The 14655-nt window shown below is 33.0% G+C and overlaps 1 protein-coding gene across 1 annotated transcript; it reads left to right on the top strand.

The window, feature by feature from the left end:
* The first annotated feature begins 355 nt into the window (after positions 1 to 355).
* Positions 356 to 2957, top strand: LOC140448401 (forkhead box protein D3-A-like). The gene is given in 2 exon segments (XM_072541486.1): positions 356 to 1228; positions 1231 to 2957. Coding segments are annotated over 2 exon segments (918 nt in total). The 5' UTR covers positions 356 to 468; the 3' UTR covers positions 1389 to 2957.
* Positions 2958 to 14655: the final 11698 nt, after the last annotated feature.

Genomic DNA, 14655 nt, shown 5'->3' with positions numbered 1-14655 from the left:
AATTACATATACTAAATCGAGAGGAGGAAGTAGAACTTGTTGTTTATAATCTTATCTCCCGATATCTAACTAAAAGTGTTTTATCAGCGTATATATTATCGAGTACGCCACTGAAACAAACACGACATCTCTGGCTGGTGAAAATACCAACGTAAACCTCATACCTTGGGGTGAGAGAGGCGGAGCTAGGGGCGCAATAGGCGTGGCTGTCCTGTCTATCCCCACCCTTCATACCGCTTTGTTTTCACACACACCGCCGGAAATGCGGTGGCTTGAACCATCATTGTTCTTGTCATCAAAATATTGGGATAACATTTCTCTAGTCAGATATAATCTTGTATCCGTAGAGAGAACAACGAACGTTATCTTTATCAGTAATCCCGCGATAAATAAGTGTGCGTATATATAGAGACTGATAACCTTCATTCATAAACGTTCTGACGAGTGATTAGTGGTACCTCATCTTAAATGCTGACGATGGAGGAGAATTGTCGTCATTTGACGACTAGTGACATTGACCCAAGATATGCTGTCACCGACAGTCCACTGGACCTGAGAGGATCTTCGACGGAACAACCGGAAGGGAAATCAGAAAAAGATAAATCGAAGAAAACCAATCATCAATTAATCAAACCACCTTACTCATATATAGCTCTCATAACAATGGCGATTCTTCAATCTCCTCACAAGAAATTAACCTTAAGTGGTATATGCGAATTCATTATGACAAGATTTCATTATTATAGAGAAAAATTTCCCGCTTGGCAAAATTCTATTCGACACAACCTCTCGCTTAACGATTGCTTTATAAAAATCCCACGAGAACCAGGAAATCCAGGAAAAGGCAACTATTGGACGTTGGATCCCTTGGCAGAAGATATGTTCGACAATGGAAGTTTTTTACGAAGAAGAAAGAGGTATAAGCGACCGTCTCCAAACCTTATGCTGCGGGACCATCACGCATCCGCCATGGTTGCTTCATTCCTATCCAGTCAGGAGAATTATCACCATAGTATATTCAGTCACGCAAGTATGCACAATCCATATCCATATATTCCTGGGATTCCAGCAAATATACCGCCCAATTTACCACTTTTAAGCCCTATGGATTTATCCAGATTAAGCCTGAGTCATCTAGGTTTATTGCCACAACCAACTATTTGCAAGCCAGTGCCAGTGCAGCCACCAAGTGTAACAACTGTTTCCGACAATGAAGATTATGGTGTCACAGTAAGAAGAGCAAAAATGGTTTTTCCATAGACTCTATTATGGGGAATGAGAGTAATCGGGGGAAGAACGACATGAGTCCTGATATTAGCCTCACCAGGATTCACAATCAAGGATCGGCATTTTCGCCGTTGTCTTCTAGTGACGATTGGACCAGGTGAAAATTTCAGGATCTTTTGTAAAGGTAATTTGTTTTATTCTTTTATAACGAATGTGCGAATCTTAAAATCATATTTAAACATCATAATATACGAGTTGTCCAGTTCTAATAGAATTCTTTAACACATGTACAAACATTAAGGAGTTAGCTACAGGGCTATTTATTTATATGAAGAAATAATTGAGATTCAACAAATATGAAAAAATCATTTTATAATTCAAATTATAAAATAATTTAAAGAATTTCTTTTAGATTTAACCCAAAATTGAATTTAAGAAACTTCTTTAGATCTCTCTTCTTAACACTCTTTAGAAATTTATTATTAAAACGTACATACATCGACGCCGACGGTAGAAAGGCAAAAGGCATGAGTGACATATTGGTTAAAAGGGAAATTGTTATACCTCATAAAACTCAATTTTTTTGCTCGGTTGATTGAGATTTTAAACATTCTATACATCTTCAGTAAGGTCGATTAATCAAACGTACTTTTTCCTAAATTTTTATTTGCTCGATGACCATCGTATTAAGATTAATGCTTAGGGTGTTTAATCAAACCTAAAATTGACCTACACTTAATAAAAAATTAGAACAATATAGTAAAACCTGTTTTTCTTTAATTTTTTTTTAAGTGAAGCGCAGTTAAACTGTTTTTCTGAATCAAATAGCCAAATGGCGATTGTCTAATTTTTAACATACCTTTAAAATGACCAAATATACTCGTAGTTTATCCTGTTTTTTGAGCAAAAAGAAAAATTTATCGCTAATCGTATACAACTGGTTTTACTGTAAAATGGTAAATGGTAAATCTATGGAGCGAAGGACAAGAAGTATTGATTTCAAATTTCTTTGAATAACAATCACAAACTCAAAGGTGGATATATTATTTTACTATATTTAGATTTACTAAGATATATTTAAGTAGTTTTCTAAACACTTTTTCCAATTCTGCGGCATAACAATCACTTAAGCGGCATCAAATTAATAACCTCACAATATTTTTTTAATTAATAGAATCTCAGATAAGTATTACTTAATATATTTTAAAATAAATGTAGAAAATATGGGTAACATAGATGAAAACAAGAATATGCCTTTTTTCATAGTAGTTTCGAAATAGTTTATGACCGTTTACTGTTAAACCACCGCGCCGACATGTTGTATTTGTTTTTGACCGTTTTATTATTCCTGGCTACACTATCTTTAATTTTATTCCATTATATTATTATTATATTGTAGTCTTTGCCTCCACCAATGAATATTCCTTTTTTTTGTGGTTTTCCTGAGATTTTGAGTGAGTTTTCTATTTATTCTATGATCATATTTTTGTGTCTTGATATAATTTTGTGAATTATGAGGTCAATTCAGGCTGCATTTTTACAGTCGTGTTTTATTATACTTTTGGTTTATTCACTCGGTTTTATAGTTTTAATTAATATGTGGCATTTTTGTTCAATAGCCCTTTGCGTTTAAATTAGTTTGTTCGGTATTTTTTGTCTATAACTACAGGGTGTCCAGAAACTTTCCTGGCAAACGAAGACATGAGATTCCTCAGATAATTTTAAGACAATTTAAACCAATTCACCTAGTCCCAAAAAGGTTCCTAAAGAAGCTGGAGCTCTTTGAAGATGGCGTCTTGTAATTAGTTTTTTTAAATACCCCCAGAATACTTCTATTTAGAAAAACGAAAACTGGTACGATTATTTATTCTCCAGAGTAGAATTGATTCCATTAGTTGCGAATTTCTACTACCGGTCATAAGCGTCCGTTTTGGGTAGGTTAACGGATATTTTAATGCTTAACTTTTTTTTCTATAACTTTTTAACATTGGTTATACTAGATTATTAAATTTTCAGGTATTCTAGTACTTAAAGATACTCCTACTTTAAGTCGGTAGAAAACATCATTTTCTAGAAAAATCGATTTGAAAATTTTTCGTTTTTTCGTCATGAAAGTTAAATTAATAGGTACCATAATTAATTCTATAAATTATCTTTTGTTTTGGTAAATGCAGCACACAATTCGTAAAAAAAGTTTGGGAAAAGAAGCGAAGAAGCGACCTTGCTGACCCAAGCAACTAAACTGCTTCTTCAAATCCAGTGGTCTTCGTAGTTATTATCAAGAAAGTCTTGTACATTCCTGCTAAAGTGGGCCGGGCAGCCGTCAGGTAGAAACCATAAGTTTTGCGGAATATTTAAAGGAACATCATCTAATGAAAGGTAAAACATTTTACAGGAAGTGTAAGTAATCAGCACCATTTAAACGAGCTGGCAATTCTACAGGTCCAAGTAGATAATCGTTAACTACTCCTATCCATGCTGATGCTTAAATTTTTGAACAACGTGGGGATTGTCACCAACATAAGAATTATATTGTGCATTATGCATATTAAAAATTCCATTTTTTGTGAATGTAGCTTTGTCGAAAAAAAATGTGCCTGAAAAAAATTATAATTTTAATTTTTCTGATTTTGTAACCATCTGGCGAATTCTTTACGGGCAGAAAAATCTCCTCGTAGTAGTACTTATATCTTTGTAAAATGAAAAGGATATAAATTTTCGTTGCCTAAGATATTTCTTAAGGAATATTTTAAAATTGTGGGATATATGGCAGATAGTCTTCGAACGCTAATTTCTATATTTCCCTCAAATTCCATTAAAATAACATCTTAATGTGCTGCTGTTACATAATCATGTCGTCCTCTTTCAATATTTTTTTGGGACCACTGAACCTGTACCTTTTAATCGTTGATAAATAGTCCTGTAAAATAAGGATGCAACCTCGGAATGAAAGATAATAAGCTGAAAATGTGCATACGTCTTTATTTTGATGGTATAAAACTTACCTCAAAAGTCTCATATAATCACGTGTCCGCGACTTAAGATATTTAAGGTCAAAGGTCACGAAAATGAGTTTTCTGCAAATATCTCGTTTCCCCTACACTTTATGACATTTAAGGTGGTATAGTTAATTATTCACTTAAAATACTATTATTATCATTAAACTTTTATTATTTATTATTTAATAAACTATATTTATAGATATTAATTATAATATATATATTTTTTATATAATATTTATTTTATTTTTAACAAACATACAATATTAAATGAAATATTTCAAATGAACTTTAATGATATTTTTAACAGCTGTATATACGATAAATTAAGATCAAGTGCAGAATTCAACAATAATCATTTTTATATTTAATTAAATACTGAAAAAATCATATTTATTATTTTTTTAAATTATATATTTATTTATTAATCCAATAATCGATTTATTAAAGTTACAAATATAATATATATTCTTTTATTATGTATGGTTAAAATTTTTGTATTAATTTTCTTCTTCATCGTCCTCTTCTTCTTCTTCTTCTTCCTCTGACTGCTCAATATCGGATTCATCATCATCATTCTCGTTTATTAAAGTATCAGAATAAAAATATTCAAGAATATCAGGTGCATATTCACTTTCTTCATTGAAATCATCTGAAGTTGATGAAGCGTTTAAACATGATTGTCCATTACACTGCCCACAAATTAAAGTACATTGCAATCCTGATTTCCTGCATCCGCAATTAGAACCACAACCTTTCTTGCAATTGCAAAATATTGTATTCAGCAGTTCTTCTAGTGCTGGCGGTAATGTTGTTATTGGTTCCAGAAATCCATTTTGCATTACCCAGCCGAATTCTTGTGGTTCTAAATCATTTCCCAACCAAATTTGGGTCTGATAACAGACACGAATGATATGCTGACGAGCTGCTGCACTTGAAGGTGGAAGGCTTGATAACTGCACTGGTTTGTTGAGTCTTGTTAATTTGATGAACTGGGTGTATCAAAAAGAGTCTATATCGTCTTCTGATGTTGGAGCATTATACGCTGCTAAGAAAATACGTACTCCATTTTCAAATAATTCTTGTACAGAGCAGTTTTTTGTTGAAATAGTTGAGGTGACTGATGTAAATGGTGATTTTTTTCGAACATTTTAATAAACGATATTTTACCTTTCCTATAAATCGCAGAAGTCGTATCACATCCACTAAACGCGTGTAAAAATAAGATGTGTTTCTTAGAATGAGGGTATTTATAATTAATATCTATAAATATAGTTTATTAAATAATAAATAATAAAAATTTAATGATAATAATAGTATTTTAAGTGAATAATTAACTATATAACTTATTATTTATTGAATCCTACTGGCTGACTTCGCGTTACCGTATACACAGGTAAGCGGTCCCCCACTCTTTGCGCTCTATCTTAAGAAGGGTTGAAGGTACATAAAAGTACTTCAGACAAAAATTGAAGAGAATTTTCCATTCTACAATTTTTTTTACCACCTTAAATGTCATAAAGTGTAAGGGAAACGAGATATTTGCAGAAAACTCATTTTCGTGACCTTTGACCTTAAATATCTTAAGTCGCGGACACGTGATTATATGAGACTTTTGAGGTAAGTTTTATACCATCAAAATAAAGACGTATGCAAATTTTCAGCTTGTTATCTGTCATTCCGAGGTTTGCCCCCTTTTTTGCCTTATTTTACTGGATTAAAAGAGCTGTAAATATTGAGTGAGTGACATCACTATTGGGAAATTTTGTAGGGTAGCTCCGTTGTGCTGTTCGAGCGTTACACATCATTTCGCCATAAACTAAAGCATATCGTATTACTCATTAGCAAAAATCATTTATGTTGAATTGAAATTGTTATATTTGAAAACCACAAAGTAAACAACTAAAAAATAAACTTCGCGAACCGACCATCATTTGATAATGAAAAATCTAGGTTATACTTCTGTTGACAGGTTAAATCCAACTAGTACAAAAAATAATAATTTAACTTTCATGCCTAAAAAACGAAACATTTTCAAGTCAATTTTTCTGGACAACGGAGTATCTAACATTACATTTTAATACTAGAATATCTGAAAATTTATTAAGCTAGTATCACCAATGCTTAAAAGGTAAAGACAAAAAGTTATGCGTTAAAATAACCGTTGACCTACCCAAAACGGACGCCTATGATCCGTACTAGAAATTAGCAATTGATGGAATCAATTCAACTCTGGGTGATAAATAATCGTACGAGTTTTCGTTTTTCTAAATAGAAGCGTTCTGTAGGTATTAAAAAAACTAATTACAAGGCGCCATCTTCAAAAAGCTCTAGCTCCCTTAGGAAGCATTTTCGGACTAGGTGAATTGTGTCAAATTGTCTTAAAATTATCTGGGGAATCTCCGGTCATCGTTTGTGAGGAGAGTTTCTGGACACCCTGTATAAACGAAAATACCCTATTTTATTATTTAAAGTATAAACTAATTTAACAAATTTGTGAATATTGATTATAATATATCATGCCTAATATTCAATTTTACAGCCTTTCAGAACCGTCAACTTAACTATATTTTAGTAAAAAGTTAAATTGTTTAATTAATATTTTAAAATTATTTTAAAAATATTTTAAAATTATTTTTAAATTTTAATAATTCAAAATTATGCAACTTAGGTATACGCAGGTACTCTGTTCAATACGAAGTAAAAAGTTTTAATATGCTTTATTAAATTAGTATTTATGTTTCGATTTCCTATCTCAACCATGGTAGAGTAGCCCAAAGTAGCCCTTGCTAGAAATATTATTCGTTTTATTTCCTCAGTGATAGAGCTCCGGTTGGTTATCATCATCATCCAGCCTTCATTAATTACGTCCACTGCTCGCCATTGGCCTCTCTTAAACTCCTTCATTATTTGCGATTTTGTGCTCTTTGTTGCCAATTTTTGTCTTGCTTCTACTACGTTTGTCTGCTCTTGGCCTCTAATTTGTAATTTTACTCGTCCCTCGTGAGTCGTGCATTCTCGCTACATGGTCTGCCCAATTCCATTTCAGTTCCGATATGCGTTTCACAACATCAGCAATACTCGTCCTTCTTCGCAGATCTTCGTTTCTTATTCGGTCGCGCAACATCACCCCCAGCATAGACCGTTCCATTCGTCTCTGTGATACTCTCAATTTCGAAGCCATAGTCTTGGTTAGAGTCATAGTTTCCGACCCATAGGTCATGACCGGTAATACGCATTGGCCAAATATTTTTCTTTTGAGGCTAATTGGTATGTTGGCCATAAGTGTGTCTCGCAGTTTTCCAAAGACTGCCCACGTTGAAATAATTCGTCTTTGAATTTTGCCTGTTTGGTTATACCTGCTGATTCTTATTTTATGACCCGAATACGTATATTTCTCCACCAGTTCTACCACTTTCTCTTGAATAGTTAAATGGTTGTTGGGGACCATATTTGTCATAAACTTAGTTTTGGTCAAGTTCATTCTGAGGCCCACCTTCGAACATGCAAAGTCCAATTCGATTAACATATCTGTGGCTTCTCCTAAATTATCTGTGATAAGGACAATGTCATCTGCGAAAAGAAGATGGTTAAGCTTTTCGTCGTCTATTGTTACCCCTCTATGGTCCCACTTGACCATCTTAAAGGCATACTCTAATACCATTACGAATAATTTCGATGACAATGTATGTCCTTGTCTTATCCCACGTTTTATTTTTATTGGTCGGATTTTATCGTGTATCTTAACAGTCATAGTGTCATTTTTGTAAATATTGTAAATAATTTCACTATACCTATAGTCAATCCTGCTGTCATTTTTTAAATTTCTTAATGCTTCCTCTAGCTCTTTCTCCTTAATATTTATCTTTCGTTTGCCGTCACCTCTGGTGTTGATGTTTCATTATCGTCACCTTTAGCCTGTCGTTATTTTCTGGTACGTATAAATATTGCGATTTGTTCTGAGTCTCTTTATTCTATACGCACATATCTTTTTGAAATTAAAAAAAATACCCCAGATAGACTATCTTCTGTCCTGATTCAATAGTATAATATGTTGTGAGATAGCCGTGTTTCACACTTTTTACTTTTTGTTTTTGTTGCTGCTTCTTTAAAGTTAATTTAGGTGTATTAGATATACACCAAAGTAATTGCAATATTTTGTTAGACACACTTAATATCCATTTTTTATCTACTAAGAAGTGAAGGGATACTAAAAATCAGAACATTGCAACACGTCACTAGAAACTGAATAGAATGGCGACGGATCTTAGAGCACGCCAGGATCCACAGCTGACTGTCACGCCAAATATGATGATGGTGATGATAATCAGTGGAAGAAAATCTAAGTAAAATATGCGAAATCACAAAAACCGTAAAGAAAGAACCATTACCAGGTAAAAGTAACGACGTTTACGTTTGCTAGGAAATTATACGAAGTTCCAATAACAACAGAAAAATTGTACGTGTAAAGCTGTCTGCTGTAATACGCTATTTGATCGGGAATTTTTGGGTTAACTAAGTTTTTCTGACAGTCGTATGAAAATGTCAACATTTCATCACGTTCTTAACGCAAAAAATGAAAAAATTTTGCGATACGAAGCTTATGTAATCTTTTTTCGATCATAAGTTTATTTCGTATAGTTTTATCCTTTTCGTTTTTTATTCTTTCTGTTAGCTGAATGCATCGAGAGCAGACATCAGTAACTGGAGTGCCAAAGCCAATATTATAATCTTCACAGAAAATTTTTCAGGGAAACTTTTAAATTTTCAGGGCAACTATTGTTATATGTAAAGTATGTTTTCCTCTCCTTGCACCACCCCTTCTTTCGATAGGCATTTGACCGCTTTTAACGTAGCGATTTGCTACTCTCTGAATTCTGCTTTTCGTTACATGTAAAATATTTAAAAATGCTTTTTGACATATTTGGATCTGAAACTTCTCTGTATTATGAACTTTGACAAAGTACTTTATAGCAATTGTTTTTCTTGAAGAATTCAGTTTCGTGGCTGTCACGTTTCGGTTTTTTAATGTCAATGTATTTTAGGAGAAATGCATCTTGAATCTGTTTGTTTATTGAAGAATAAAAAGCCGCATGAAATGATTGTAGATCAGTCATTTTAAGTGATTTACATCGAAAAGTTTTACCGGAATGGCCACATGTTGGATAAATAATAGGCTGCTTTGCCGCATATCTGAAACACAAGATTGATATAAGCAATATAGAAAAGATAATACTTGAATAAACAGTTTTATCGAATTACTAGTTATTAATAGCACAGATTTGACAGTAAACTAATAAAACATCTTTACCTGCTATTTTTTTAAGCGTTTTTGTCCACAGTTTTGGATTAGAAACCTTCTTTCTACCACAACCATTTAGTACTTCTTTAGTTGTTTCTTCCATTCTTCTTCTTCATGTACCTTGTCCGTTCCGAACGTTGGCAATCAACATGGCTATTCTGACTTTGTTTACGGCAGATCTGAATAGTTCAGCAGATGACAATCCGAACCATTGCCGCAAGTTTTGGAGCCACGAATGTCTTCTCCTCCCTGGACCCCTTCTGCTGTCTATTTTCCCTTGAACGATCAGTTGTAGTACTCTATATTTATTATGTCTCATAACGTGACCCAAGTATTCCAACTTTCTTTTCTTTATACTTATTTCTACCTCTCTCTCTTTACCTATCCGGCGTAGTACCTCTTCGTTGGTCACGTGCTCAGTCCAGGATATACGTAATATACGTCGGTAAGCCCACATTTCAAAGGCCTCTACTTTTTTCATTAATGTTGCGGTCATTGTCCACGCCTCCATTCCATATAACAAAACCGGGAATACATAACATTTCAGAAGTCGAATTTTGAGAGGTAGGGTGAGGCTTTTAGAGGTGAAAATTTGCTTCATGCTAGTGAATGATGCTCTTGCCTTTTCTACTCTTATACGTATTTCCTTCGCTTGATCCCAATTTGAGTTAACTGTTGTTCCCAAGTAGATGTACGAATCCACGTGTTCAATTCTTTCATTGTCTAATATCAGTTGCTGTGGTGGTTGTTGGGTTTTGCTTACTAACATGCATTTGGTTTTTGTGATATTTAGTCTGAGTCCGTATTGTGCACTTGTTTTTTGTATCTTACTCATTAGGCAACTCAGTTCCTCCATGCTACTTGCTAGAATCACAGTGTCATCAGCATACCTTATGTTATTAATTATTTCTCCATTTATCTTTATGCCTTCTGTGCTTTCCTCCAGAGCTGTCTTAAATACTTCTTCTGAGTATATATTAAAGAGAATAGGAGACAAGATACAGCCCTGTCGTACCCCTTTCTTGATCTCAATTTTATTGGTCAATGTAGATCCTACTTTCACTTTAGCTGTTTGACCCCAATAGAGGCTCGCTATTGTTCGAATGTCTCTGTAGTCGACTTCGATCTTATGTTTCTTCCATAACAGTTTAAAATATTTAAAAACACGTACTTTGTCGGTAAGAACAATAATTAGGTTTTACTTCGCTAGTTAACTATAAAGAATTACACTCTTTCAATAATAAACAGTAAAATAGCATAACCTAATCAGGCAAGTTAAAACGTCAAAACGATCACGTGGCTAAAAATCGAAGGCAGCCATTAGCTGAAAGGATAAGGCTCGCTTTGAGATGACACTGCTCGTGGATAACGCGCATTTTGGAAAGATGCGCAATATTTAGACTTGTTTTATATAAAACAAGAAGCGATTTGAAACATTATTTTGTTATAATAGTATGTCAAAATCAATGTTACATCGATATTCAGTGCCAACTTAATGTTTATACAAAATGGATAAGACTCACTTTGGAATGACCCTACTCAGTAAGTTTCACAATAGCTTTATGAGGTAGGTTTTTTCTCACTAGTGATTTATTCATAGCTTAGAGTTATTTTTGGGTTTATGCTTGCTTTTATTTTAATCATTACTTCTTTAGAAGATGTCAGTCTTATTACTTTTTCTACTTAAGTTGATTCTTCGCAACCTTGTTAATCGTCGTGGCTTTCATTGGGTTTGAATGTGTTTTTGAGATGTTAAGAAAATCTGTCTGATTTTCCTTTATTACTACCGGCCCACTTATCATTCCCTATTCTAATGGTTGGAGAGTCGATAATTGATCTTTTTAGTTTTTGTAGCTTTACACAAAGAAAAAATCAGTTCTACTATCATCGTTTAAATCTTTTAAATATAAATTACATAGTCTCTTTGAGCAGTATTCGTGTTTATGATTGCATATTGCTAACCTCGCCAATCACCCTCCATATTTTATCCGGGCTTGGGACCGGCTATGGTAACCGCAGAGCTACTCAATCGTAGAGTGACCATAGCCCAGTATTGTGTAAAATGAGAATCATCCTGAAATGCTTCACATCCAAGATAGCGGCACCAACACAAACAAAAATCAGAGTCTTAGGACTAAATACGGAATCCACCAAATATTTATACAGAAAAGAATATCAGAGACGATTGCTCATAATAAAATATTAGAAAACGATAACATCAAGGGAAGCTGGGAAAAACTCAAAAATAACATAATTAACGCAGCAACACAATCACTTTTTGAGAGGAAAGTAACGAACATTAACATATAAAAAAAAGCCCGCGGTTTAGAGAGGAAATCAAGATAAAATGTTAAGAAAAGAAGAAAGTCTTTTTACAATACAGAACACAACCACTATAAAAAAAATTTCTACTTGAGCTGATTCTTTTTAACTTTGTTTATCGTTTTAGCTTTTATTGGGTTTTAATGTGTTCTTAAAATTTTTAGAAAATTTTCTGCTTTTTTTATTGATCCTGGCCCAATACCCTTCTCAGTTTTGTAGCAGTATTGCCAAGTTAATCTTCTATTTAAGACCTAGACCGAAACGTTCCCAATCCGTTAGTTTATCAGTTAATTTTGGAATGTTTCCTTTTCAATAATAATATCGCTCAGTTAACACTATGGATGGGGATCAGAGTTTATGTCCCGAGTTCGGGCCGTCATCAATATCCAGATAATTAACTGAAATATTTTGTACGACGAATAAATGTATTAGATCAGGAATTGTTTGTCTATCTAATGTTAAGTGAATAGGTTGATCGGACAGTAGATATTGATTCACTCCTTTCCTTTAAATTATTTATCTCAGAAACATTATCAACTTCCTGATTTTATGATTCTTAGTTCACTCTAAACGTTTTCATCTATACTCAGTAAAAGTTTTTTTTATCGTTGCTAAATTTTTTTCGTTTATTTGATATTGTTTCAGACAAATACCAAAACAGACAATATTTCTTTTTTTTTAAATATTTGTTTTGAAGAGTGTAAGTTTCGTAAATTCATACTGGAAACTCAGATTTTGAAGATGTAATTTGTACATAAAAATATTTAGAATCTCGCACAATCGTTAGTTATATCTCATAAAGACCAAAGATATACCGACTGTAATGTGATTAAGCTGTTGCAATATTTATTAATTAGATATAGATATTTGTAGATATTAGAATATTTTCCATTTTCTAAACCACCGATTCCCTGTAAAAATCACCGAACAACGTTTATTACAATTTTTGTATATATTGATTTATTCACATTAAAAGTATATAAGAACTAGTACGTTTATAAAAATAATAAACAATATTACTACATATAGGTAATGGAAAAATGCGTAATGGAGGCAAGATCTCTAGAATTCGTGCTACTAGAAATCCCAGTGTCGAGAACTTGTGTAGAAGAATTGTTATTGTTTTTTTATTTTATAATAAGTTTATATATATATATATATATATATATATATATATATATATATATATATATATATATATATGTATATATATACAGATTGAACGAATTTAAAACGGAACATACAATTTAATATATGTCTGTTTGAACTGCATTTGAAATAGTGGACCAATATAAATCTTGGACAAAAATAAATCCATACCCGGTGATAGACATTGTATAAAATATCGTTCAACTATCTGTCTCCTTTAAAGGAAAGAGGAGCTTACCTAATAGTCGGAGAGATAGAGCCGAAATTTTGAACTGATCAGTAATAAGACATTTCTCTATTGGAATATATTCATTGTAACTGGGTTAAGACTTTGCCTTACAGGCGGACGCCCCTCGTGGTACAGGGGGTGGCTATACAGGGATGAAGTTGTCATTTTTTTCGGAAAAATTAACGATCGATAATATGGCTGAAAATTTGCCCAGAGTAAGATCTTGGTATAACTAGACGAAATCCCAAAGGGCGGACGCGAGAGTGGATACATAAGGGGTGGCGGACAGTGGTGAAATTGCAATTTTTTGTGGAAAAATTAACGATAAGTAATATGTCCGCCATTTTCATGGTTCATTATTTGGCCCCTAAAAACTCTAAATCGAAAAGAGCGTACAGCTGGGTTGTTACAGGGAGCCATAAAACGGGATCAAATGTACCACTTGCCTGCGCATTTTAGGTCTCGGTAACAATTTTCAAACTGATTTTATTATGATATTTTTATACCGATTGATTTGAAAATTTGTATGCTCACTTCTGTTACTATTCTGAAAAGCGTCAAGTAGAGTTTTCCTCAAAATTTTCCAAAAAAATTTCCGTAAATGAAAATTTTCGTAATTTTTTGAGGTAAAATCTAATTTGTAGAATCCTTTCGATTTTCTGTCAGTTATACCATGATTTTTTTCCAAAAATTTTCAAACTATTTTTCCGATAAGAAAAAAAAAATTAGAAAAACTTTTCTAAAACATTTGATAAAACTCTACGTCATCGTCTGAATCTTTTATAGAATATTTTGTAGTTTTAAAATGATATTATGATGTTTTTTTTTCAAACTAAAGTAATATTTACTTTACAAATCACATTTTTTTCTTAAATATACCTCTGGGCAAATTTTCAGCCATATTATCGATCGTTAATTTTTCCGAAAAAAATGACAACTTCATCCCGGTATAGCCACCCCCTGTACCACGAGGGGCGTCCGCCTGTAAGGCAAAGTCTTAACCCAGTTACAATGAATATATTCCAATAGAGAAATGTCATATTACTGATCAGTTCAAAATTTCGGCTCTATCTCTTGGACTATAAGGAAGCGATAAGTGGTTTGACAGCATAATAACTGCTTGTGTAGTCTAGTTTTTTCAGTGATTCTAGGCAACCTATTTGGGTGGAGTTTTGACTTGTTCTTGAAAGAATTCAGAATCCAGCAGCCCGCTGAAGTATTGGATTTTTATAATATAATTATTTGACAACCTTTTGTTGGTCAACCACCTAGAGCGGAGTTGAGCCGAAATACATTGATTTCGTATGTTCCGTTTTAAATTCGTTCAATCTGTATATATAATAAAGAAACTGAAAATATAAAATGGAACGTAATAAGAATCAGCGAAGTAACACGAAAATATGAAGAGCTACAATGATTACAAAGAA

Source organism: Diabrotica undecimpunctata, chromosome 8 (assembly GCF_040954645.1).
Source record: "Diabrotica undecimpunctata isolate CICGRU chromosome 8, icDiaUnde3, whole genome shotgun sequence".
In the NCBI taxonomy this organism is placed as follows: Eukaryota; Metazoa; Arthropoda; class Insecta; order Coleoptera; family Chrysomelidae; genus Diabrotica; species Diabrotica undecimpunctata.
The sequence above is the reverse complement of the archived record's forward strand: the minus strand, read 5'-3'. Positions and strand labels throughout refer to the sequence as shown.